This window comes from Balaenoptera acutorostrata, chromosome X (assembly GCF_949987535.1).
Source record: "Balaenoptera acutorostrata chromosome X, mBalAcu1.1, whole genome shotgun sequence".
Lineage (NCBI taxonomy): Eukaryota > Metazoa > Chordata > Mammalia > Artiodactyla > Balaenopteridae > Balaenoptera > Balaenoptera acutorostrata.
In genome coordinates, this window is record NC_080085.1 from 47,479,443 (window position 1) to 47,506,869 (window position 27,427).

General features: G+C 44.0%; 1 protein-coding gene across 5 annotated transcripts in view; it reads right to left on the bottom strand.

Moving 5' to 3' along the window:
• The window catches only part of PFKFB1 (6-phosphofructo-2-kinase/fructose-2,6-biphosphatase 1), an 80,889-nt gene that overhangs the window by 6,417 nt on the left and 47,045 nt on the right, over positions 1–27,427 (bottom strand). For 2 of the 5 annotated variants that reach the window (XM_057537584.1, XM_057537587.1), the window contains exons 3-14: positions 27,134–27,259; positions 23,212–23,320; positions 22,302–22,368; positions 20,918–20,992; positions 20,419–20,475; positions 18,386–18,507; positions 15,262–15,469; positions 12,349–12,495; positions 8,758–8,862; positions 4,431–4,560; positions 1,600–1,662; positions 474–538 (exon numbers count right to left, since the gene is read on the bottom strand). In XM_057537584.1, coding sequence (XP_057393567.1) covers positions 474–538; positions 1,600–1,662; positions 4,431–4,560; positions 8,758–8,862; positions 12,349–12,495; positions 15,262–15,469; positions 18,386–18,507; positions 20,419–20,475; positions 20,918–20,992; positions 22,302–22,368; positions 23,212–23,320; positions 27,134–27,259 — 1,274 coding nt within the window. Of the gene's footprint in view, positions 1–24; positions 123–473; positions 539–1,599; positions 1,663–4,430; positions 4,561–8,757; positions 8,863–12,348; positions 12,496–15,261; positions 15,470–18,385; positions 18,508–20,418; positions 20,476–20,917; positions 20,993–22,301; positions 22,369–23,211; positions 23,321–27,133; positions 27,260–27,427 lie in introns of those variants that run through there. The other 3 variants (XM_057537586.1, XM_057537585.1, XM_057537588.1) reach the window with 3 other exon arrangements.

A 27,427-nucleotide genomic window follows, 5' to 3' on the forward strand; every position in this document is an offset into this window, starting at 1 on the left:
ATAGTAGCTCCTAAACGTGAAAGATAGCGAGGACAGAGGCAGTTTTATGTCTTAGAAAGGGCTCAGTAGTGGGCAGGGACAGTGTCCAGGGCTTCCTCAGGTTCCCGGCTGACGTCCACATTCTGAGAGGAGAGAACCCAGTATTAGCAGGAAGCAGCCAGCAGTGTGGAGCCCCCGCCCCTCCCTGCCTCTTGTCCTCACTGCCAGGCTCCCCTCTTTCAGCCAGGCCTGGATCCTGACCCTCTTCTCAGGCAAGCCTGGGGGAACCTCAGCCAGAGGCCTTTTAGGCAGGGTTGCTCTAGCTGTGCGTGTCTATGGTGCCTCGGGTCTGGGCTGCGGTTCCTGCATTTCTGGGTGCTGGTTATTCTACCTATTGGTGGAAACACCCAAGCTCTGTGGGACTGGGGCTGCCTTTCTGCAGGGGAGGGTGCTTTCACCACGTGCCAGCTTAGGCCACAGAGTCCCTCACCTACCTCAGGCTTCTCCCGATGTGTGTTTACAGCCTCCACGTTCAGGTAGATGGACTCCACTTTGCAGCCTCAGAAAAGAACAACCCATTCATCCATAAGCCACCCGGGTAAGCACAGGTCTTCCCTGAGGTGTCATTCCCTCCTCCACCCGTCACCACCGACACCCCCAGCTCCACGCTGTGTGCAGACTGTGACTGCCCTTTAGGGAGGGGAATTTAGACCACGTGTGTGATGTCAGGGGAAGACACTAGGCCTAAGAGACAGGAACGGGGCATCCCCCCAGCTCTGCCCCTAATAGTCTCAGATTTCTCTGAGCCTCCCTTGCCCAGTTGTCAGTGGGAATGAGAGATGACAAGAGATGATTTCTGCACCCTTCCCCAGCTCTTGTCTGTGAGACAGAAACCTAATAATAACAATGGAGCTCCGTGCATCCTCCCAGCTGTGTTAGGTGCTAAAGTGGTGGAAGAGTCCTGGGGCCTCTGCCTTGCGGCGACCAGTCCCAGGTAAAGTTTATTTCCAGAACTATGCGGTTATGGCAACATCAGAGGTGTGGAAGGTCACAAGGGAGTTCTAGGGAGTCTGAAGAAAGAGGAGGGTGGTATCATTGGGGCCTGGAGCTGGCAGAGGAGGCCCAATGCCTATGGAAGCCCCCTTAGCTCCATCCCTGTGGATTGAACCCTAATCCAGGCTTCAGTACACCATCTGCCCTGTTCATACCCCAGAAGAGATTTAATTCTTTCCCTTCACTGCTCATGAACATTCCAGAGCTGATTAATGCCCCCAAAGAGAGTCTCAACTGCCCGGGCTGGTCTTTGAACCCTTTCTTCAAATCTGGCCCCAACGTACGCTTATTCATCTGGTCCCTTTTGGGGACCCCCTCTTCTACAGTTTTGTGCTGTATGATTGGCCCTCTGGTAGAGACAGAGAAAGCTGGGGCCAGGTCCCAGATTTAGAGGCCACCTCAGTCCTTCCCCATTCTCATCTTGCTACCACCAGTCTTGCCTCTACCAAGACATCCAACTACCCACCCAGGAAATCTCTCTCAGGACTCTGCTGGGCAAATGCTAGGCACTGCAGGCATGCTCATGGTGTCTATGTGCTTTTCCCCAGATGAAGGTGGGGCACTCACCGTAAGCCACAGGTGTAAGTTTGAGCACTGTGTGCAGAGGGCACCTGAGATACGGCAGCTCATCTAGAAAGGAGGAGAGAGCAGCCCTCAGAGACAGGGTGCTGGGGAAGGCACCACCTCCCCAGGCCTCCAGGCTTGCAGCACTCTCCCCTTCCACCCCCTTCCCCATGGTTGTCTTCACCTGGGCCCTACTCCCCCACACTCTGCAGAGACAGTGCTGAGAGCAGGGTGGGGAGGGAGGAAGAGAGCAGAGAGGCGGCCTCAGGAGCAGGGAGGAAAGAGGGCCCTGGGGATCACGGACAGACCCTGGGTCCCCCAGAAGCTGAGGATGGTCACCTCGGAGGTGGCCGACCTCCTCACCCACAGGGCAAACATAAGACCAAGGCAGGCCTCCCTCCCGGCCCCAACCTCAGCCCTTCCACGGGCTCCCCCACCACAAAGGCCCACAACAGGCCTCAGCAAGTGTTTTCTGAGGCCCTACTATGCACCGGGGCCTTGGCTGAGGTGTGCGTGCACCTTGGCAACTCCCACAGCTTTCTCCCCAGCCCAGGCCTGTGCCCTTTGACTCCTGGGACACTTGTCGATGAACAAGCATTCACCAATTCACTTGTTTCCAGTTACTGAGGATTATGTATAAAGTCGTTCTGAATATTCGCATGCCACTACTCGTATGGCCTTGATGACATTCACCAGACAGCCCTGATGGGAGTGATGATCAGGCCCATTCCATGGATGAGGACACTGAGGCTCTGAGAGGGAGGACACTTGCCCCACATCCCACAGCCAGGAAGTGGCAGTGCTGGGACTCGAGCCCAGGATGTTTTGAGGCCAAATGTGTGCTCTGCCCACTGCAGTCTGCTGCCACTGCCTTCGAGGGGCTCACAGTGTTGTGGGGTGACACCCCCACCTCACTCCTCTCTGCAGACACCCACCCTCCTGACCACTCAGGCAACCTATACAGCTCCCCATCTCCCTTCATTGAGCCAGAACCCCACCCCTCACGGCCTCCCTGCCCCTGAGGTTCACCCTAGGCTTTTAAGGCCTGCCACTGCCCACTCAGCCTCCTGACACATAAGATTTGGCAATTTCCTGGGCAACCAGTCTGCTCCTCCTCCTTGCTTTTGTCACCATCATCTTCAGGTGCTGGGCCCAGTGTTTTTGGTGCACTATCTCATTCCACCCTCACTGATACTCTGCGGGAGTTACTGTTCCTCACTGCACACATGACAAAATAGACTCAGAGAAGGGAAGCGACTTTCCTGAGGTCTCTGACCCAGCTCTGCCACTGCCTGGACAAGTGACCTCAGCCTTGTCTTTTCTCTTTCTGGTCCCCGAAGTTCCTATCTTTCATAGCACAGGATTGGACCCAGCTCTGAGGTCTTATGGGTCTGAGTTCTCAGTCACACCATCTCTCTGGGTCTCAGTTTCCTCACCTGAGTGATAGAGGCAAGAGCATGTGCCCAGCCCTGCCTGGCCCAGCTCTTAGGACAGCTGTGAGAAGCTGGCATGACCTGTGCATGAAAGTGGGTAGTAAGTGGGTAAAGCAGTGTGCAAACGAGAGATGCATGTGTTTCCCATGCACCTCACATGTGTCTGAAGTGAGGGGCCTCTGGAATGCACCTGAGATTGGTACCTCTCCCTGCCCCCACTGAGCCCTGTGATCTTGGGCAATTCCTCCATCCCTCAGAGCTTCCATTTCCTCTTCTGCACAGTTGGGGTTACAGGGCTGGCCTCACAGTCTCAAAAATAGTACTGAGCAGTAGCGATGTGGACAGTATCAGAAATCTAGCAGCACCACCCCAACCCCTGTCATCTTTTTTCCATTGAAGAGATTGAGGACCAAGCAGAGGAAATTACTTGTCCAATGTCAAGTTTTCAAGTCCCAAGTGTTCCAATTCTAGATGACTCCATATTACAAGTGCCCTTTGTTTGGAAGCTAGCGTCATAGAGAAGATCCAAGTCTGCAGGATATTGTACACTTCAAATATGACTTTGCATTGTCCTCACACTCCCTCCCTCCAGTATCCTGGAGATGTCAATGCTTCAGCATCCATGTCAGAAATGGACTCTCCCACCTGAAGGTGACACAACAGTCCCTTGCCAGGCCAGCTGCCTTAGTTTGCAGTTCAGTATTTGTAGTCAGTGTAGATACTCGGTAAATTAAAATACCTAGATGTTTTTCTCCCACCTGAAGGTGACACAACAGTCCCTTGCCAGGCCAGCTGTCTTAGTTTGCATTTCAGTATTTGTAGTCAGTGTAGATACTCGGTAAATTAAAATACCTAGATGTTTTTTATAAAAAGAAATTATCATTTAAAAATTGTAAATGAAAACATCAATATCTTGGGGAAATCATCCCTATAGCAAAGACAGAAACCTATAATCAAAATCAAGCGGCCACAAGAGGTCCCATTCCACCTGAGAACAGCATGCCGCAGACAAATACTGGCTCAGCTTTTTCAGGTTGAGGCAGACTGTTAAGGTTGTCTTTGAAAATGTTATCTCAGAATAACACTGATATTAATAATAGCAGCTAACACTTATATGGCCCATACTTTGTGTCATGAACTGTTCTAAGCTATTTATGTTACATATGTTCATTTATTTAAACTTCATCATTATTCTCCCCATTTTACAGATAAGGAAACTGAGAACAGAGAGGTTAAAGTAATTTGCCAAAGGTATTATGTGACAGAGCAAGAACTTGAACACATGCACCCTCGTTCTAGATCCTGTGCTCTTAACTATTAAGATATAAACCACCAATTTCTGGTGTTAGGGTCTCAACTCACATGCAGCTCCCGTGCCAGGAACAGAGAGAACAGTGGTACCTGAGCTCTTGTCCAGGAAGTAGGCCAGGAGGCACCGCATGACAGCCTGGTGGCAGATCACCAATACATTTTCCTGCCGTTCTAGCTCCATTATAACTGGCTCCAGACGCTGGACCAGATCCTCATAGGACTAAAAGGGAGAGAAACACTTGGGTAAGAAGAGGAGATGAGGCACATTTGCCCAGAGGAGAAGAACTCTACACTAGGAATCAGGAAAACTTGGTTGTGGTGCCAGTTCAGTTGTTGGTCCAGCAGTATGACCTTAGGCAACTCACTTCCTTCTCAGAGCCTTAGTTTCTCATCTATTAAATGGGGCAACCAATATAGTGGAGTAAATAACAATAACAATAATAAAATTTCCACTGAAATTCCCTAGAAAATCTGGATAAAATAAATGTCTGCACTGCTGATCTTTCAAGAAAATGAAGGAAACATTATGAATATATGGTTCCAAAATGAAGAAAAACTGGAAAAAAGAGTGATAAATGGATATAGAAGCCACAACTCCCATGAGGGCATTTGCCAATCACAGTATCCAAGAGCTTTGAGCTTTTAAAACCTTTTAAAACACGAGACAAGGCCTTAGGTGTATACGAGGTGGGGATTTGGGACTGAGATTCTCACAAAAATCTGAGACCTTCAAAGGACTACATCCTCAGCAAAAGTATAAACTAAAAAATATATCCACAGGCAAAGGGAAACAGTAAGAAAATATATCTGTCTCTGCCTGACTCTTGGTGGAAAAAATTAGGAAAAGCCTCCTGTAAGAATGTATAACCACAAGCCTATCCTCAGGTAGATTTGTGGTTCAGAATTATACTACCTATGTGCTTTAGAAAATGCTAAGCTGAGAGTTTAATAAAAAGTGATTTCAAGTCATTAGCTGCCAAGAGTGTCTGGAAGAAGCAAATGGAAATTCTCTCTGGATTCTCTCAACTCAGACTGCATGAGATTCCCATGGATAAATTTTCATCAAGCTGAAGCTCACATAACATGCAAGGAAAATAAGCTATCATGAGTAAAAATAAGCAGAAACAACAAGAACCCTAACAACTTAAGATAAAGGATCCACAATATAAAATGAATATGCTTGAGATTTTGAAAGAAATAAAAGATTGAATCAAAACTGTAAGGAAGAAATAAGTTGCTATTGAATATATGATCTAGATTTGAAAAAGAACTAAGTAGAATTTCTATAAATGAAAGGCATAGTCATTAAAATGGAAAACTCAATGCATAGAGTAAACAGCAGATTAGACACAATTTAAGAAATACTGTTCTGGAAGATAGAGCTGAAGAAATTACTCAGAATGTAGCAAAGAGATTGAAAATAAGAAGAAGTTAGGAGACATAAAGGATAGAGACAGGACTAGCACACATCTAATTGCATTTCAAGGAGATAATAGAGAAAATATGAGCGAGGAATAGTTAAAGATATAATGTCTGGGAATTTTCTAGAATCGATGAAGAATCCTAGTCCTCAGATTCAGGAAGTCCAATTAACCCCAAGCAAGATAAATGAAAAGAAATTAATATCTAGACATATCAGAGTGGAACTTAAAAGCAATAGAGACCCAAAGACCCTAAAAGCAGCCAGAGAGAAAAGAAATGACAATTAGACTTGCAGGAGACTTCTTAACCATGTTAGAAGCCAGAAGACAGTGGGGATAATATCTCCAAAGTGCCGAGAGAAAACTGTCATCCTAGAGTTTTATACCTTGCCAAAATACCATCTAGGATTAAGGACCATCCCTCCCAAAGACATTTTTAGACAAAAAGAAAGGTGAGTCTACTACCAACAGATCCTCCTAAAGAAACTTCTAAAGGAAGATAGACATTGAACCCAGAAGGAAAACTTGAGCTGTAAGGAGAAAGAATGATCAAGGGAATTGGTAAATATGTGGTTAAATCTAAATAAACGCTGACTGTATACAATATTATTTTTTAGCTAATAAGAATTATATTTTAATTGGATAAGTGATTTTACCCCTTTTCCACTATATAAAATCCATCTAGAACAGTATGGAGGTTCCTTAAAGACTAAAAATAGAACAGTCATATGATCCAGCAATCCCACTCATAGGCATATATCCAGAGAAAACCATAATTCTAAAAGATATATGCACCTAATGTTCACTGCAGCACTATTTATAATAGCCAAGACATGGAAGCAAGCTAAATGTCCATCAACAGATGAATGGATAAAGAAGATGTGGTATACATATATGATGAACTATTACTCAGCCATAAAAAAGAATGAAATAATGTCATTTGCAGCAACATGGATGCTTCACTTCACTTACCATATTAAGTGAAGTAAGTCAGAGAAAGACAAATATATGATATCACACATATGTGGAATCTCATTTTTAAAAAATGATACAAATGAACTTATTTACAAAACAGAAACAGACCTACAGATATCAAAAACAAACTTATGGTTACCAAAGGGGAAAATTGGGGGGGGGGGGTGGGAGAATAAATCAGGAGCTTGGGATTAACAGACACACACTACTATATATAAGATAGATAACCAACAAGGACCAACTGTATAACACAGGGAACTCTACTCAATATTATGTGATAACCTTTATGAGAAAAGAATCTGAAAAAGAATGAATATATGTATATGTATAACTGAATCACTTTGCTGTATACCTGAAAGTAATACAACATTGTAAATCAACTGTAATCCAACAAAATTTTAAAAAAACAAAAAAATCCATCTATGTGGGTACAAAGTTTATTACTCGTTTGGAAGTAGCTCTATTTTGTCTAGCATTTATAATAATTCTACTCTGGTAATATTGATTTAACTTAAAAAATATAATATGTTGATATTATAGGAACAAATAGTGATATATTCTGATAGATTGTTGTAAATTGAAGTGCTTCAGTAAGCATTAATTCAGTCAACATCTACTTAGTAAGTTGTGCTTACAATAATAAATTTATTAATAACAATAATAATTCATTTGGGGGATAAGACACAAGTTTGAAGTAAAATACAAAACAACAATTAACATGTAAGTTAAGAGAGGGAGTGACCAGAGTTGTAACATTGTTATATCGTTTTAGGGGGTGGGTGGAGATATTGATTTTTAGATTTTGTCAATCACACATATTAAAATGTTAAGAGTAACTCTAAAAGAATGGAAAGAGATTGTGTAAGTCAAATATAGATGTAAAAACTCTATCAATTCTAAAGAAGGGAGGAAAAGAGAAAAGATAAACTAAGCCTAGAGAGCTCAAAATAAGAGAATAGAAAGAAGTTCAAATAAATCAGTAATTACAATAAAAGTAAGTGTACCAAATTTACCATTCAAAAGACATACGTTTTCAGTTTTTATTAAAACCAATAAAAGCCAACTATACGCTGTCTATAAGAAACAAAACAAAAATACACAGAGAAGTTGAAAGTAAATGACTAAAGATGAACTAGGCAAATACTGACCAGAAGAAATCTTATATAGCTATATAAATATCATATAAAATACACTTTTAGGCAAAAAGCATTATTAGCGGGAAAGAGGCTTGCTCACTATGTAATAATAAAATATACAATTCCCTAAGGAGATATAATTGCTTTAAATTTGTATGCCTCTAACAACATAGCTGCAAAATATATAAAGGAAAATGAGGGCAAAGTCAGACTGACTTCATAATGTCATTTTTGAGGATGAAAATACAAATGTGAAAGTGCTTTGTAACACAGGATATCTATTGTTTCTTCTTCTCTGATATCCTGCTTTCTGATAATTGTTCCCTGGGATCTGTATCAGAAATGGAGTATGACTAATAAATATTCTAACATGTGGAACTGGCTAAATGGAGACTGGGTTGAAAACAACGAGGATTTACCTCACATGGGAATAGGGAATTGATAGTCTGGTTCATGTGGTGGCAAAGAAGTTGGATAAACCGTTAGCCATTGTCCCTTGGGACTCCAACCCACAGTCCAGAGAGGCTGGAGCTTTAGGCAACTTGGCAATAAAATGTCAGGAAATTAGAGTATATTGAACTATTTCAAATACCTTTAGTGTAAGGATATCAAAGACAAAGTCTAGGACAAAGTGAGCCCTCCTGAAATAAGACAGGAAAATAATCAGGCAAATGTGTAGCTTTTAAAAAAAGAGGAATCTGTTGCCTATAGCTAAGAATGAGACAGCCAAGGGCCAGATAATCATGTGCCTTGTGGGATGGAAGATGCTGCAAAATTTGCTTTACCCTGTTTTTAAAGCTGTCTGGGAAAATATGGAATCCTGGTAGTTGGAATAGAGATACTGGGGAGGAGTCCTAAGAGTCTGGCCACCCCTCCAAACCTTACCTCTCCCTTGGGATAGCGGTAGCGATATTTATCTTGGTCTCGTAGTGCAAATTCTTCAGGGTAGTGTTCTTGGATTTCTTCGTAGGTCATCTCCTCACAGACACCCTGAGAAAAATTATTTGGGAACAAAAGTATTCACAAGTTGAAATCCCCACAGCCTTTACCATAGTTCTGAAGCCAATGATTGTGGAACGTTAGCACACAAGCACCTGGGTTTCTGTGAACACAGCTCTAGGTCTGCGTCTGTTGTCAATGTATGTGTGTATGTATGCACAAGGTGTGTAGCTGTGTGGATGTGAGAATGAGTGCCTGTGTATAGGTGTGTTCAGGCTGAGTGTATGGTGGGTATCTGTGGTGTTTCTCTATGGTTGTCCCAATAGGTTTATAGGTGTACACTGTATATATGAGTGTGTATTTTTATAAATTTGTGGGGATTTGTGACTGTGTTTATCTGTGTGTGTGCAGCATGCTTATGGTGTGTAGTTGTGGTATGTTTAAGGTCCTATGCTGTTGGTTGTGTATTTGTCTCAGCATATGTATAGTGTATTGGTGTGAGTGTGTGTGTATACAGACTGTCTGATCACCTAAGAATGTGCCTGCATGGGTGTCTCTGTGGTCTGTCTCTCCATGTGGGTCTCAGTGTGTCTGTGGTATGTGTATCTGTGAGTGTGTATGTCCCTGATTATATGTGTGAGTATCTGTGTACCTATGTCTGAGGTCTGCGTGAATCTGTGGTAATATGATTGAGGTTATGTGTCTGTACTGTTTATATGTCCCCGGTATGCCTCTATGTGTCTATGTGATGTAGATATATGCAAAGACTACATGTGTGTCTACAGTGAGTGTGATATGTATCTCTAGGTGTGTCTCTCTGTAAGTGTGTATGTGGGTGCATGAATGGTGCAAATATGATTGGTAGATGCATCTGAGAGGGAACCTGTGTTTGACTACTGGGTCCATGTGTCTGTGAAGTGCAGGTCTGTGAGTGTAAACATACCTATGGTGGATGTCTGTGACTGTGTAGGCAGGCGCACGTATGTGCACACATCCACAGCAGTGCTTTCTTGTGTTATAGCATTTCCCATCCCTCCTGCCCACACCTCTGCTCCAGGACCTCTGGCAGATAAAGAAACAGGTATCCACAAACTTCTCAGAAGGCAAGAATTAGTAAATTCCTAACAGTTTCAGAGTGGTCCTTGGGGAGATACACTCTCCACACCCAAAGAAGGAATCAAGGGCTCAGAGAATGAGTTCCCACTGAGAAATCCACAGAAGTGAGGTGGCTGCTGGTAGAGGTGGGAAGTGATGTTGGGTTTGTAAGATTTCCTTCTGGTTGTGTAGATTCCAAGTAGACCTTCCTGTAGGGGAGCAATGTGCTCTGGTTGTTGTCTTTTGAGCCATCAACCAAGCTTCCCTTAGGGTTTAGGTTCACCCCTGCCCCAACCTACAAGAAGACAGGCAGTGTCAAACCTGCAACTGACACTGTCCATAGGAGAAAGTACACTCTGTATATACACAAGGTCCTTCCAGATTGGCTTTGACTTTCTATTCTGAGGCATGCTGGGAGCCTGTTGCCTGTGGAAGTGGCCACTGACTCTTTATTGACTTAAGGAAAATTGCTTAACTTCTCTGAATTTTATTTTCCTCATCTGCAAAATAAGGATAATTATAACTACCTCACAACAGTAGTTTGAATATTAGAGATAATATATGTAAAAGAGACTAGTACAGAATGTACAAGGCACATTTTGAAAACTCAATCAATGGAATATATTATTATATTAATTAATATTATTTTGATTATATAGCAATTTAAATAGATTAATTTAATCTAATATTATTAGATTAATATATCTAATTATTAATATATTACTGAATGGAAAAGCAACCAGAAAATTAGACATCATTCTAAATTCTTCCTTCTTCCTTCCTTACCCATCCCCTCATAGCTAATTTCTGAGATTCTACCTCTTAAATTTCTCTCAGATCTATTCCTTTTTCTTCCCTCTCCATCTCCACTGCTATGACCTTAGTAGTTCTATACACACACACACACACACACAGAATTCCCTCTTTGCTTATGCTGCTTTCTCTGCGTGACATACTATCCCTGATCCTCTCTATCTGGCTCACTGTTACTCAGCCCTTAGGTTTTAGCTAGGCATCACTTCCTCTAGGCAGATCATGGCTGGGTCAGATGCCTTGCCCCAACATCTGTGTGCCCACATTCTAACTCATCAGAGCCTGTATCACACACGCTATTTTGCATTCCTCTGTCTACCCTGTTTTTTTCTGAAAACCCAGTGAAGACAGGAACCAATCTCTGTCTCCAGCACTACTCCAGAGCCTGAAATGGAGTAGGTATCCAATAAATGTTTACACCACATGTGGGCCAGAAACAAACAATAACTGAACAATTATGATGAACTGTTGCTTGCATGTATTTTATAACAAATATATGTGATATGTATAACAATGCTGTATATCCCTTTTCTAAATATGTGTGTCTCTGTACATCTACAGTTAAGCATATATGTATTATGTATACACAAACATACTTCTCTGTATTTATCTAGCAGGCAATCAGGTTAACCTACCTACACACAAGTTATCTACATCTGTGGTGAAGCTTTTACTTTAGTGTCTAACCTGAGATCAGTGTACCTATAGTGCAGGTGAGACAATGGAGAGGAAACACCTTCTCAAAAAGCTCATGGAAAAACCTGACTCTAAAGAGAGACTGCCATGTCACGAGGGTCAGGTGAAATATTTACCAAATTTTTCTTCTTCATTTCATCTCCAATATACATATTGGCCATCACACCCTCACCTCTTGCCTAGACTAATGCAGCCATCTCCATACTGGTATGCATTCTCATTCTGGCCTTCTTCTCACCTAGTCTCCACACATGACCAGAGTGGTCTTTTTTTTTAAGAAAATGTGAATCACATTCAGGCCACTCTTCCTTGACTTCGACCACATCAATGGCTTCCCATTTTTAGGGCAGCATCCAAATCCCTCAACATGGACTATAAAGCCCTATAAGCTGTCTTCCTTTCCAACCTCATCTCCCTTCTCTCCAGACCTCACACTCATTGTCCCAGACTCTCTGCTATTTTTCCTCAGTTCCCTAAACATGTCATGCTCTCTTCTCACCTCTGGGCTTTCACATGAACTGTTCCCTATTTCTCGAATTAAAATTATTCCCTCACCCCAGCCCATTTTGCCTGCTTCTTGTCTCATCTCCAGCTTCCTCTAGGAAGCTTTCCTTCTAAATCTTCCACCACTGTCTTGTCAAGAGTACGCTCACCTTCTGAGACTCTATAGTCCCTTGTACTTCCCCTCTCACAAACTTTTGTCACATGCAATGCAATGTCTTATTCACAGTCTGCCTTTGGGCTCCATGAGAGTAAATACCTTGTCTGTTCTGGCCTTCACTGGATCCCCAAGACACAGAACAGTGTTTAGCGTAAGAAATGTTTGTTGAATTAATTAGGTTCCCCATATGAGCCAGAGTAGAGGCAATCCAGGGGATAAGCCTAGAGTCAAGCCTCACCACCCACCAGGAAATCCATCCCCCTCCATCTCACCGCATCAATCTCATTCAGGGCCTTCCACTGCTCATAGGGAACACCCAGGGCTTCAGCTGTCTGGATAGTCCTCTTCATGTGGCTGGTCCACACCTTCAGGGAGCTGATGCCCTGGGACTGAATGAAGTTGGCCAGGGCATAGGCATACTGGGGAGTAGGGGTGCAAAGGAGGAGAGCAGGGGAGAAAGAGAGATGAAAGAAGACAGGGTGACCATGAGAAGAATTTCAGATCTGCCACAAATAATGGAGTGATGATGAACAAGCAAAAGTAGAGTTTAAATATTCCCAATTTATAAAAAGTCATACTCTTGTCCATGTGACTAAGGACCAAGGGAATAGAGAAGAATATGTGTATTTATGTGTGTATATGTGCATATGTGTGTGTGTGTGTGTGTGTGCTCACAGAACCCCCTACTTGATTGTTCATTCATTCAAACAACCCACCTCTAACATTTGTGGAGCCTGAGCCTGGGACAAAAGTACAAATGGAAGCACTCCACTCATAGTCTACTTCCCTCCTTTTCCCATTTCTGCTCCATCCTGCACTCCTAGGTGCCTTGAGTACACGCTTATGGATAATCCAGTCACAGGAACAAGTTCTGTCCATACCATTTCTCCACCAATCTCCATGACACACAAACAGTAACCCCTTGGCCACCCCTTTGCCTAGGGGTGAACACTTCTGTGACGTGGCCTTTTCTCAGGTGAACAGACTCTGGGATGTGCCCGTGTATGTAATGGAAGCAGACTCTGGGCAGGAAATTCTAGTGTTCTGGGTACTCTGAGTGTGGTCTGGAAATGTATGGGGGTGGGATGTGGGGTACATTTCTCTTTGACCCTGTGAATTCTCATTGTTTGAGCAGGGGACCTGGTACCCAGGTTCTAAGGGCGTTCAAACATTTACTGAGTGTGTGTGGCCATGTGCTGGGTACTGGGGTGTCCTGTTATTAAGACATGGCCAGTCCAGTGAGGGAAACAGTGACAGCATCAAAAGGAACCACTTTTAGGTTTGTGGGAGCCCAGATGAGCAAGTGGTTCGCTTTTCTTCTGCATATAGGCATGTTATTCATCACAGATGGTGTGTGAGGAACATCTGCACAAATGTACAGATATAGGCACACATTTTTATGTACAAATATAGGCATTGTGTACACACATTCTAATTATGGATTATGAGTCAGCAGTCAGTGTGCTCTGGTGGAAGGAGTGCTGACTGGGAGACAGGCGATGGGGTTTATGCCTGTGTGGCCTGGGACATGTCTCTGGCCGTCTCTGGCCTCATATCTCCTGCCTATAAAATGCAAACAGCATTAGCTCACTCAGCCTGGTCTCTGTGAGTGTCACGTTGGATAGTGGACGGGGAGAACCCAGAGCGCTCCCTGGCACATAGTAAGTGAGAGCTACTGTGATTGGTGGTGGGTGACAGTTGATGGGAAAGTGCTTTGTAAACAATGCATGGTGCACTGTGTCCTTTATCATGAAGGTTGGGGCCAGGCGTGTGCATGTACATGCGCACACTTGTGTTCAAGGAGGCATGTTGGATGGAGATGGCCATGTGTCCAAACTGGGTGCTAAATTGTGCAGGCAAAGCCACGGACAGCCCTAACCATGAGACCCCTGGCTGTAGGAGGTGCCACGGGCTAGGGTGGCTCCTCCAGTGGTCTCTGACTCTGCGAGAGAGGCGAGAGTCAGAGGTCAGAGTCTACCTCGAGGGGAGGCTACCAGTCTGAAGGTAAGAAAAAATGATCCAGGAGGACCAGGCCTTCCAGTGCGATGCCTTGCCTGTGACACTGCCAGCTCTGCAGTGGGGGAGGCTGAGGAGCAAGCATGAAGGCCTGGTTTTCAGTCCTGGCTCTGTCCTTTACTGGTTGTGTGACCAGGGGCCACTCTCTGTTCCTGTGTGGGCCTCAGCCTCCTCATCCATAAATCAGTGACGGTAATGACCACCCCACAGAGCTGTTGTGAAGATTAAATGAGGCCACACATGTGGAAGCAGATGGGTTCCATGAATGTGCAGAGGTGTCCAATAAAAGAGGACACTCCCTCCCTCCTGCACCTTATTTTCCCACTTGTTCCACCCCAAGCCATCCTCCCAGAAAGAACAATAACTGTGTTAACAAGCCCAGGGACAGGGCCAAACATGGGAAAATGTGTCTCTTTAATTGGCCAGCATCCATAATGTGTAGCTCACTATTCTCAGCTACAAAGAAGAGACTCCCACCGTGAGGGTCAGAGATGGGCCAGAACTGGGGGGGGGGGGGGATGGAGCCCAGGTGACCTGCCTAGGAGGGCAGGAAAGGACAGGGGGAGGGCTTCCTGGACCAGCTCATGGAGCAGGAGATGGGTCCTGGAAGGGGTGGAGGAGGGAGGGCAGAAAAGAAGCGGTAACTGGTGGGGGACAAGTGCTGACCCTGTGATGACCTGTAGTGGGGGATTGGGGGAGTAGCATCAGCCCTGAGTAATGGAGGAGAAGACGGATTCAAAGGTGGGGCACTTTAAGGCAGCTATCTGTGCAAATGATGGTCACCAGCTGACAGAGGGGACAGAGGAGGACAGCCTCGGTGGGGAATCTGCACAAGCAAAAGCACAGAGTTGTGAGAAAGATGAGGGGACCAGTCAGGCAAGAGAGAGGGTGCTTATTGTAATGGGGCTGGAGGACCAGCCAGATCTGGGAAGGCCTGGAGCACCAGAAACAAGCCATCGGACTTGCAGATGCTGTTGGCACTTGGGAGCTATTCAATGGGTCAAAACTGAGTGGCTGATGGGGTGGAAGAGCAAGAGTGACCAGAACCTGCTTTTATCCTGCCACTGAGTACCCCCATCCTCAGGACCCAGGCAGCAGCCACCCCACCAACCCGCAGCCCACCTGGACCAGCTCAGCCAACACCTCTGAGTGCATGGGGCCATCCCTACCTGCTTGCCCTGAGCTGAGAGGCCAGAGTCACCTCCGATGCGGCCTCTGAGGTTGAGTTCACTCTCACCGTGCCGGCATAGGTAGATGGAGCGGGGTGTGACGTGGATGTTCATGAGATAGTAGACTGTGCGGCTCTGGATGTGGTCCTGCACTCGGTTCACCATGTAGCGTGTGCCCACGTCGAAGATCTTGATGTAGGACAGGTGGCTGGGCCAGCCCAAGCAGGAGCAAGGGCAGCTCAGGGGCTGATGGTGGAGAGGCTGATCCCAAGAGAAAGCCCCAACCACACACCCTGCCTTCAAGCCTCCTCCATAACCCAGCTCTCACCTACCTTTCCTCTAACAAGGTGCTATGCCTTGCCCTGTTCTGGGTACCTGTTCTAGAGACTTGGTTCCTGGCCACTCTGAGGAGCTCACTGCCTGCTACCATCTCCTTTTGTCTCCTTTCCTCAATCTCAGTTTGAGCCAGACTGTCTTTTTACTTTCACTCCTCACACTTCAGTCATCTAGGGTTCCCTCTTTTGTGGTTCACACTGCTGACATACTCAGAGAGAAACAGTAATCCTTTGTGTCCCTGTCTCCAACATCTCACAGGCCACTTGCATTTGCTGACCATTTTGTGTGTGTGTGTGCATCTGGCAGGGGTGGGGGCTTCAAAGTGCATAAATCCTCATAACCATCCTAGGAAGCAGAGATTATTATCTCTGATAGGTGAGGCAACTGAAACACAGAGAGAGGAATTGATTTGCCTAATGTCAAACTCTCCAACCATCTCATCTATGACTCTCAGAACCTAAGTAGGAAATATCTGATGTAGCCTTGTTGTCTTGTTCCTGGCACTAGGTCCTGAGTGGCTCTAGGAGAACTTCCAAATTCCGTAGCTTAGTCTGACATTCTAGGTGCCTTCACACACTAGTCCTGCTTTGCCTCACCTCAGTGTTCCATGTCCATGCTCATAACTTCTCTGATTCATTCTAGCCTTAATATTTTTGCTTAAATATTCTCTGTACTCCTCTACTTTTATTCAGATTTAACTAGACCATTACAAGGTACTGTTCTCTTTCCTTGGAAAGATGTTATTTGCCTGATTTCCAAAGTTGAGCTCCTATGCATCCATCCTTCAAGAACCAGTACATTCACTCTCTTTAGACAGTTTTCTTTGAGCCCAGGATTATGTGAAGTCATTTAAATATACTTCACATCAAAAGTATTATAGTAGCTAATGCTTACCCCCATCATGTGTAATTTAAAATAAAAATTATAAGCTATATTATAACATGAAGAAATTCTACTGAGTTCTGGTTATATTTTTTTCTGTTTTGACTACCTTGATGCTGTTTTTGAAATACAAACTATTAAAAGCTTTCAAGAATATTTTTTCTTATTTTTGGTGGACTCTACTTTGCTGGTGCCCTAAACGCATGTCTAGTCTACCTACTGGGTAAATATGCTCTTCCAGACCTTTTCCTCCAAGTTGGACTGGGTCCCCTCTTCTGTGTTCCCCCACCCCACTTGCTTTACCATCCCCACAATTCTGGTCAACTGCATACTCATTGTCTTCCTCAACCAAGTGGGCATTCTATCAGAACAGAGATAGATAGCCCTTCCCTCTTTGGGTTCCTAGGGCACAGCTTAGGGGTGGGCCTTGATGCATGGATTGTAAATGTCTGTTGATGGAAAAACGATTAGATAAAACCAACTTTCAGAATCAGTTGTCTTCAGACCCAAACTGATTCATCAAACACCGAGTACCTGCAGCAGTCTAGGCCAAAGGCTAGGGGCTTTCTCAATGTTGTTCTTTCATTTTATCTCCCCTCCTTCAAACTTCTTCCACCATATGCTACTATTCATACAGTGTCTTTGTGGAAATTTGAAAAAGTTTCCCCCACTCCAGTACACGTGTTTTGGTGAGAAAAGTAAGTGTACCCATGACCTGGCACAGTGAACAATATTCACAATTGTACACAAGGTCCTGCCCCTTGCCCTGAGTGTCTAAGCCTCATGTGACACTTTTTATGATATAGGGATGTGGGAGGAGGATAACCACGATGGAAGTTTGAAGACAAGAATTTGAGTATATATTCTGCTACTCACTCATTGTGTGGCCTCAGGTAAGCCCTTGCCCTGCCCTGGGTCTGTTTCCCCATCTAAGAAGTGAGGCAGTAACAATGCTCACCTCTGGGGACTTTGGTTGGACAAAGTTGGAATGATGCTCTTTAAACGTCTTAGGGTGGTGATGACTGTTAGCAGCCTCCTTATACTTGTTACTTGGAGCCCAAAGGGTCTGAGTGACCAGGGTCTCTTCTCATCACAATCCATTTTGAAAGAAAGTGAGGTTCTGGGTATACCCTACGTCTAAAACTCACATCTTCCCTGTACTGCCAGCTAACACCTCTCCAATCTTTAGTTGGTATTATGAATGAAAGTTTCATATTTTTCATGTATCTTCCCATATGTCAAAGCACTATGGAAGCTACCTGAGGATAGAACCTACCTCTCTTTCCCTTATTTACACCCCGGATGTACACCATAGCCCAAAGAATCCAAATACTTATTGATTGAAGGTGCATGCATGTTGTGAAAACAGACATGATTAAGAGACAGAATATGTGGTTAGAATCCTAGCTCTACCCTCTGACTTGTGGTGGAAGCTTGAGCAAGCGGTTTCAGCTCTCTAAGATGCAATTTCCTCTTCTTGAAAATTTATGATCATAAGACCTATTTCAGCCTCCTTAACAGGGATGCCGAGGGGATTCAATGAAACAAAAAAGGTGAACATGTTTGGAAACTGAAATGTCATCCATGTGTGAAGAATACTTTTGAAAACATAATAGCAACAACCACAAGAGAGAGGCATTTCCCCCCCTGAGATCAGGGTCCTAATATGTCCATATTGTTCAGGAAAACACTACTTCAAGCCTCTTATGAACACCTTACACATCAAGGAATCACCACCTCATGGATAATTAGAGCTGGGAGGGCCCTTGAAGACAAATCAAGTACAGTTTCCTGATGTTACAAATAAAGTTGAGGCCCAGAGAAGGAAGGAATTCCTCCAGGTCCTACAGGACATCAAAACCGGGCTAAGGATCCTGACCTTTACTTTGGGGTTCTGGGTTCTTACCTGTCTAGTTCATCATCCAACGGTTGGTAGTTGACCTCATAGCACTCGATTCTCTTTAGAAAGTCTTCCAGAACCTTTTCATGGTCACAGTCTATGTAATCAGGGCTGCCAAGTTTCACTTGCTGAAGAAGGGAGAAAGACAGAAGAACCACGGGAGACAGAGACTCTGACAGTGCCCTTGGGAAGAGCCCTTAGAGATCACTGAGTACAACATTCCTCATCATAAAGATGAGGAAGTTGAGACTTGGAGAAAGGGTCTTGCCCAAGTTTACAAAATCAGTCATTTGAAGAGAATCTGAACTGTGTTAACTCCTCATTCCTTATCCGTGTGTGTTCAAACAAGGTCTGTTATAGTATATTCAGTTCACACACTGTTTAAGAGAAACATTTATAAGTGGCCTGCAAATTGTGGTGTGAGAAATGGTTGAAGAAGAGGAACAGGGGATCTTGGCCGGGGGTCATAATGGCTTACATGTATTGAGTGTTTACTGGGATAACATGGCATATATTGGCTTTAGATTTCTGAGGGGCTGGCAACTCCTAATCCCTTAATATATCTACCTTCTCCACCCACATTCCCCATCTCAGTGAATGTCACTATCATCTACTCAAGTCACCTGAGCCTAAAATGAATCTGGGAGTCATCCTAGATGTGTCTCTTGCTATCATCCCCTACCTCTTAGAAGGTACCAAATCTTCCCCACTGTATCTTCTAAATATCTCTCCAACTGGCCTCCATTCTCTCTTTCCTGGATGCTCACTCTAGCTTTGTGACTGGTTACTCTGTCTATAGTCTACTTTCCCATACTAGCAGCCAGAAGGATATTTCTAACATGCACATCTGAATACGGAATTCCTCTGCTTGAAACCCTTCACCATTTCCTCACATCTTTTAGGACAAAGTATGAAATATTTTAGCAGGTGACTCATGGCTTGTTATGATTGGGCCCCAAATGATTTCTTCATCCTCCTCTCCCATTGCTCCTCTAGACCTCCACACACTTTGCTTTAGACAACCTAAGCTATTTCTAGTTCCCCATAGATGCCATACTTAGTATATGCTATTCCCCTATTTTCCATTCTTTACTTGCCAAATTCCTATGCATTCTTCAAGATACAGGTCAGCTATTACCTTCATTGAGAAGCCTTCCCATGCAAGGTTAGGTCCTCAACACTGTGCTGCCACAGCCTCCTTTGTTTCTTCATCTCAGCACTGATCTCACAGAATTATGTCTATAAAATTGTCAGTCTCCCTCACTAGATTGTGAGCTCAAGGGCCAGGCTCTTCTCTATCTATTTCTGTCTCTAGTACCCAGAATGTTTCAGCCCAGGTGTATGTATTCACTTTATGTTTAATCAACAAATGGATGGATAGGTGGATGGATGAAAAGGAAAGAGAGGACTTGGACATATTCTATGCCTCAAGAGGCAAAATTAGGACCAATGAGTGGAAATTACAGGGAGGCAGATTTCAGCTTGATTGGACTGCACTTAATGAAGGGAATGAGCTTCCACACTGGAGGTACAAAGAGAAAATCTGCACAAACAATTAGCTAAGATTTCAAGTTTCTGATGAAGTGTTGAAGGATGTGACCTTTAAGGTCTCCTCTGTCCCTAAGATACAGTAATTTAATGAAATAGGGAACAATAAAATGTAGTGAGTGATCTAAATCTAGACCACATGCCTAGAAACTGTAGAAAAGAGCAGTGATAGCTCTGATATGAATTGTGGGGCAGGAAAAAGGAGCTTTCAAGGCAGACATCCAGGCTTGAGGTCCAGTCCCAGTTCCACCTCTTCCTGGCTGTATGAACCCTTGACAACTTACTTCTCCTCTTGGAACCTTAGTTTCCTCTCTAATACTTAAAGGAATTTCACAGAATCATTGTATGCCAGGGTGGTCAGGGAATACTTCCTATAGGAAGTGGGAGGAGAAGCTCAGGGAAGAATACCTCCTTTAACTGCACAGAGGTATTTCTAGGTATGATCCAAATCTGAGACAAAATAAGAAGGAAAGGTGACTGGTGCTCCTTACCCTGATGTTTTCTGCAATGACGTCAGGGTCATTACAAATGGACTCGATGAAAAAGACCTATAAAAGAAACAGAAGAAAGATTTCCAGCAAGGAATTATGTTTGGTAGGAGTCAAACATAGCTTGACCCCTTCTCAATGGCTCTGAGTCATCTTTAGAGGTATCTCTGACAACATAATTTTATACAGTGGTGCTTTCAGGATTCTGAGTTTTATGAGGCAGATTGGCCCTGAATTGTAGTGGTTCTCTCTCCTCCTTCCTCATACCCACCCCCACAGTGTCAGCTTGTCAGCAATTATCTTCCATTGCCTAATGTGGCACCTCTTCTTTCCTGTTCTGTTCTGTTTTGCTGCTTCTAACTGTGATCTGGAAAGCCCCACAACTAAATTAAAATGCTGACCCTATGATCGCTGATTTGACATCTCTGCATCCCCTGGTTTGCCTTTCTTTGGTGTTTGTTAAATGAGTAGGCTCTAGGTAAGAGTTGGAGAGTTACTCTACCTTGTAACCATGTTCTTTAGCAAACTGCAGAATCAGTGACCGTCGTTCTCTGGTAGTGTTGGTGGCATCAAAAACCTAGAGGCATACGATGAGATTGGTTTGCTCTGAATCTGGCTCTGATGGAATGCCTACTCTTTGACCATCTCTGTGCTAAGTGGAGGGCTTCCAGAAGGGGATAAAACTTGAACAGGGTTTTGAAGGATTTGGAAATGGCTTATATCAATTTCTCAAGCACTCATTGAGCCCTCACTGCCTGCCCAGAAATGTAGCAGACTCTGTAGACATAATAAAGCAAGAGGAAAATGGTGGGGTTTTATTAGGGTTATTTTACAGGTAAAGTAGCTGAGGCTTAGAGGAAGGGTTTGCCTTAACCAACCTCACAGAGAGAAAAACTGTCACAAACTCTGACAAAGCAGAGCTGGAACTGATTCTCTCAACTCCTAGGTGAAGCTTCCTCTTTCCCTATCACTTTGGAGCTCTTTGAAGCCCTTTTAGAATTTGCAAATCCCAAAGGTCTATGAGATTAAATTGATTAAATGTTTAGCTAAATCTCTAGAACTTAAAAATGTTTGTATTGCAGTCAAATTCTAGTGTAGTCCTGCTGAATTCTTGGGGATGGAGTGGTAGTGTATTCTGGTTAAGAGTGTAGATTCTGGGGACTTCCCTGGTGGTCCAGTGGTAAAGAATCAGCCTTCCAATGCAGGGGATGAAGATTCGATCCCTGGTCAGGGAACTAAGATCCCACATGCCGCGGGGCAACTAAGCCCATGTGTCACAACTACTGAGCTCGCGTGCCTCAACTAGAGAGACTGCGTGTCACAAACTACAGAGCCCACACTCTCTGGAACCCGCGTGCCACAACTACAGAGCCCATGCACCCTGGAGCCTGTGTGCCACAACTAGAGAAGAGAAAACCCGCATGCCACAATGAGAGAGAAGCCTGTGCACCGCAGTGAATAGCTCATGAACCTCAATGAAAGATCCCGCGTACTGCAACAAAAGATCCTGCATGCCTCAACGAAGATCTCATGTGCCGCAACTAAGACCTGACACAGCCAATAAACAAACAAACAAACAAACAAGCAAATAAATATTTTTTTTAAAAGAAAGAAAAAAGGAGTGTAGATTCTGGAGCTATACAACCTGTATTCCAGTTCTGGCCTGCCGCCTTGGTAAAATATTTAATTATTTAATCTCTCTGCACGACATTCTTCTGGGCTATAAAACGGAGTATAATAACAATACCTATCTCATGGGGGAGGGTGGAATTAAATAAATATGTGCACAGTGCTTAGAACAATGTTTAGAACATAGTAAATGCTCAATATATATTAGCTCTTCTCCATCCCAACAGAAACCTAAGAGAAAATGCAAATTTCTTTACCGCAACATGACCTTCCTCACAGCTGAGATAGTTATGGACATCTTTCAGGGCTGCTAGGGCACATTGCCTGAAAAAGATGAAGAAAGGAACAGAAACAGCCATTATACCCAAGATGGGTTCCTCTTTATTTTTCTGCATTATCTTTTGCACTATCTCTCAGATGTCCTACATTAAATTATTCATCTGTTGAATATCTACAAAGGGTGTCCTATATTCTAGGTACTATGACAAGCACAGAGAGGTCACACAGTTGAAAATGGCTCTGTGTAGACATCATAGGTGCAGGTATAAAGTAACATACCCAGGAAAAGTTGACTAATGACAGAGCCATAATATTAAGGGCTCCAAACCTTGAACTAATAGCGCTCAAGCTGAATTGGTTCTTGAACCCAAGAAGAGCCTGAATATATGGTCTGTGAAGGAGAAGGCATTCCTGGCATATGTAACAGGGCAAGCACAGGTAAGAATGTGGAAATGTATTTATGCTTTTGGCAAAAATCTGTTTAGTGATTACTCTTTGCTGAATTCTATTAAGAGGATATGGATCAAAAAATGAGACCCAGGCTCTGTTCTGGAAGTGCTCAGAGTCTTGTAGAGGAGAGACAACTTGAGGTTGAATGGATGAGACTGGAGTGGGCCAAGCTACTGAGACTCTTATTTTAAATTCTAGGCTAAGTTTCCACTCTCTCTTGTCTGAAGTAGGAAACTGTTAAAAGTTCTTAAGCAGGGGATGGATATGACCAGAAATAAGCTTCGGTTAAGATAGTAGAAGGGCTGTCCTAACCACCCTTTGAAAGTCTAGATGGACTCTTTTTTAACCCAAGTTGGTCTGTCCTACTCCCCCATCATTTGAACAAAGGCCTCCCTCAGCCAGGGGGCAGCACAGGTCTTTAAAATATTAGGTACTCACTTCCTGATAAGTAGGGCCTCCATGTTGTCGGGGAGAAAGAATTCGTAGTTCTTGTAGCTCACTGCCTCTCGTCGATACTGGCCTAAATTAAACACTGAAAGCAGGAGCCCTGGTGAAGAGGTTGGGAAGATCCCAGTGGCAAAATAATGTCCTTTCTGGGAGGTAGCTCAGAGGTAAAAGAAGGTATAGTTTGTAGCTATATAATGTGTTTACAAAGCTTCATATTATGGCTACCAGCTCATTTACTCCTTACAACAACCCTGAAAAGTAGGAATCATCATTCCCATTTATAAATGAGGAAATCAAGGGAGTAACTCTCATAGTTAATAAGTGGAGAGCTGGGATTCAAACCCAGGACTGTTTGCTTCCAAATCTGGTGATCTTTCCACTATTCAATTTTATCATAAACTCCAAAACTTTTAATGCCCATAGTATTACTATACATAATTACTGTGTTCTGTACATTACTGCATTGGAAAGATAAAAAAATTGGGACCCAGGGAGTAAAATCAGTCATCAAGGGACAAACATTGAGTCAGCTGGGGACATAACTAGACTGGGCCTCCTGAAACCTAGTCCAATGTTATTACATTTTCTGTATCAAGAGAGAGAATCTAGATTTATTGCCTTCTTTAGGCCACACTTTCTCATTTGTAATGGTGAAAAATCAGAGAGGAAGGAAGGAAAGGGGGAAAGAGGGAATAATAGGCAAAGAGGTAATGTAATATTTTCTTCACTCATCCAATAAATAGTTTCTCATGTCTATTCTGTGAATCAGGACATGAGTTCTGGGGTGTCAGAGATGAACCAGATCTGCATGATGGGACCCCAAGGAGCTCACAATCTAGCATGTAGGAAAGAGAGTAAACAGTAAGCCAGTAAACAGAGAGCTCTCACCCAGTTTGTTAAGTGCTCTGACAGAGCCATGCAAAAGAGCAAGGAGGAAGGAAAGACTAACTAAGCTTGGGGTGATCTAAGATGGTTTCTTGGGAAAAGCAGCATTTGTGCCAGTCTTTATAGGAAGGCAGGCCTTTTATTGGCAGGCATGGGGTGTGGGAGAGGAGAACAAAGACATTCCAGGTAGAGGACGAGTTTGAACAAAGGTATGGCATTGGCAGGAGGCAGAACATGAGTCATCCACTGTGACTGAGGCCTGTGAGGCTGTCAGGGGCTGACTGTGGAGGGCCTTGAATGATAGGCTAAAGAGCTTGGATTTAAACCTGCAGGCCAAGGGAACCCTTGGTGGCTATAGATATGGTCAGCTTTGCATTTGAAACATGGCTCTGAGGGCCTCTGTGCAAGTGGAGCAGGTGGGAAGCAGGTGCATTAGAGCAGAGACCCATCTGCCACCGTCCCATGTGCCCCTATGCTCAGCAGAGACTCCTCAGAGCCTGCAGTCCTACAAGAACTACTCCTTCTTCCCTTCTCTTCTGCCAATGTTCTACTCCTCCCACAGGACACACCCAGCTCAAATACACCCTATCTGGAAGCTTTCACTGCCTTCTAGAAGGTGATTTCCTCTGTGAGGCCCCTCAGTACCCTGCTCTGGGATTCTTCAGTGACATGTTGTATTCTTATGCATCCCAGCCAGATGGAGAAATCTTCAAGGACACGTTGTGAATCTCATCCAGTTTTGCATCTCCAGTGCATACACAGTATGGGTTTTGGCACATGGAAAACCACTGGGGAACTCTTCACCAGTGAATTAGAGAAAGAGAAAGTACATGAAGAGAAAGAAGAAATGGGAGAAGGGGAGGAGAATACTTGGAGAGAGGGAAGGAAGGGGGCAGAGAGATAGGGTGTTGGTATGGTCAAGGGAAATAAGAGGAAGAGCGTGGAGGAGAGTACAGGGCCAATGTGGGTTCTTTCTTCTTCCCATCAGTAGCACCAAGTATCAGACCTGCCACAGTGAGTGTCAGGCTTTGGAATCAACCAGATGTGGGTTCATATTCTGGTTCCATCACTTAGTGACCATGTGCCTTTAGACAAGACACGTCACCTCTTGGGCATTAATTTCATCAACTGTGGAATGATGATAATACTAGTCCTTCCTACATGGGTGTTTTAGAACTTAAGAATAGAGTCTGTCATACAGAGTGAAGTAAGTCAGAAAGAGAAAAACAAATACCGTATGCTAACACATATATATGGAATCTAAAAAACAAACAAAAAAAGGTTCTGAAGAACCTAGGGGCAGGACAGGAATAAAGACGCAGACGTATAGAATGGACTTGAGGACACGGGGAGGGGGAAGGGTAAGCTGGGACGAAGTGAGAGAGTGGCATTGACATATATACACTACCAAATATAAAATAGATAGCTAGTGGGAAGCCGCCGCATAGCACAGGGGGATCAGCTCTGTGCTTTGTGACCACCTAGAGGGGTGGGATAGGGAGGGTGGGAAGGAGATGCAAGAGGGAGGGGATATGGGGATATATGTATACTTATAGCTGATTCACTTTGTTTTACAGCAGAAACTAACACAGCATTGTAAAGCAATTATACTCCAATAAAGTTAAAAAAAAATAGATGTGAGTTCTTTGAGGGCAGGGATCCAACATCCAACAAGGGCCTTGGCACAACTGTGTGCTCAACAAATAATTACTGACTGAGTGAGTAAGTGATTGCCCAAGAAGAACTGTTTTCCACACTGCGGAGCAGTGCTCCATTCCACAAGAGAGAGAGGTTAAGCACCTGTGTACCAGTGTACCAGTAAAGGAGGAACACAGTCCCAGTAAAAATTTTCAGCTAAGTTGATATACGTTAAAAGCATCAATATAGTCATTGGGGGATAAATAAGAACTTTTGGTAGACTTTCTTACATTTACTGATTTTATTCTGAATTACATATGATGCAGGGGGCACCCTAACTTTTAGAGTTTAGAGACTCTAAATGTCTTAATTTGGTCCTACTTAAGCAATAGAAATTAATATGATTTAGTCCCCTACCCCAGAGCAGCTCCTGGGGAGAGAGACCCAGACACACAACACACTACAACAACACACTACGTAACTAAGGTTGGCATAGAGGGGTCTGTAGGAAGCATTGGTGTGGGAGCCCAGAGAAACACAGTCCTCCTACGGGGAACAGAGGAATCAAATAGGAATGGGGATACAGGGTGGGGGATAGAGAAATCAAATGGAGAATAGAAAAGAATGATTGCTGAATAAGAGGTAGTAAGCAGAAAAGAGATCACATTGGGGAGAAAGGAAAGCTGGACGTAGGGAGTGAGGGAGGAGGCTGACAGGCAGGGAAGGAGACCCCTCTGGAGGCGGAAAGAGGCAGGATCACTTCCGGCTAGGGAGGGGGAGCAGATAGGCTCAGACCTAAGGAGAGGCTTGGAGAGAGCGGACGCCTTCTGGACAGGAGAGGTGAGCTAAAGTGCCCTGCTTTACTGAAGACCTTGTGGGGGACTCCAGGCTGGGGCTTTGACGTGCTTGACTCCACACACCCCTCAAGTTTAAAGAAAACCTTAACGTTGTGAAGAAATGGTAATGCTAATAAGAATCGTATTATTGGTGTAGAAGTAATAATAAAGGTAATAAAAGTAGTATGTTACTCATAGGGTTTTTTTGAAGTCTTACAAAAATAGAGCTCCTTGAAAACAGATATTTAATCTTTCTAGTTTTCTTATGCTTAGCACCTATCACCGTATTGGGCACAGATTACGTACTTAAGAAATTGTAAAAATTTATGAGGTTAGTGGTGGTGGTGGTGGTGGTGGTGGTGGTGATGGTGGTGCTAGTAGTAGTAATAGTAAAGCAGCAGCAGCAGCAGTAATAGTATTAGTCCTAATACTGGTAATAATGGTTTGAGACATTCCTGTACTCGTGGTTTTGCCCTTTTGAGGTCAGCTACCTTACTGTATTTTCCATCATTGGCCTATAGAGGGCTGTAGAACAAAGGGTTTCAGGGACATACCTTTAGTTGGTGTTCCTATCCAGTTGAGATATCGTGTGAGCTTCGTGGAGATGTAGGTCTTTCCTCGAGCTGGTAAACCCACCATTATCACCATCGTGGGGGAATTTGTAAACTGGGGTATGGATGCTGGAAGACAAACAGAGCCTCAAATCTTATCCCCAGGTTCACATGATATTCTGGTATCAACTCAGAGATGTAGAATTGGAATGAACATCTCGCCCACCATTATAACAAGGAAAAAAAAACTGGAAAATTGCAAATTGTCCTCTCTTGAATTCATGAGCAAACTGAGAT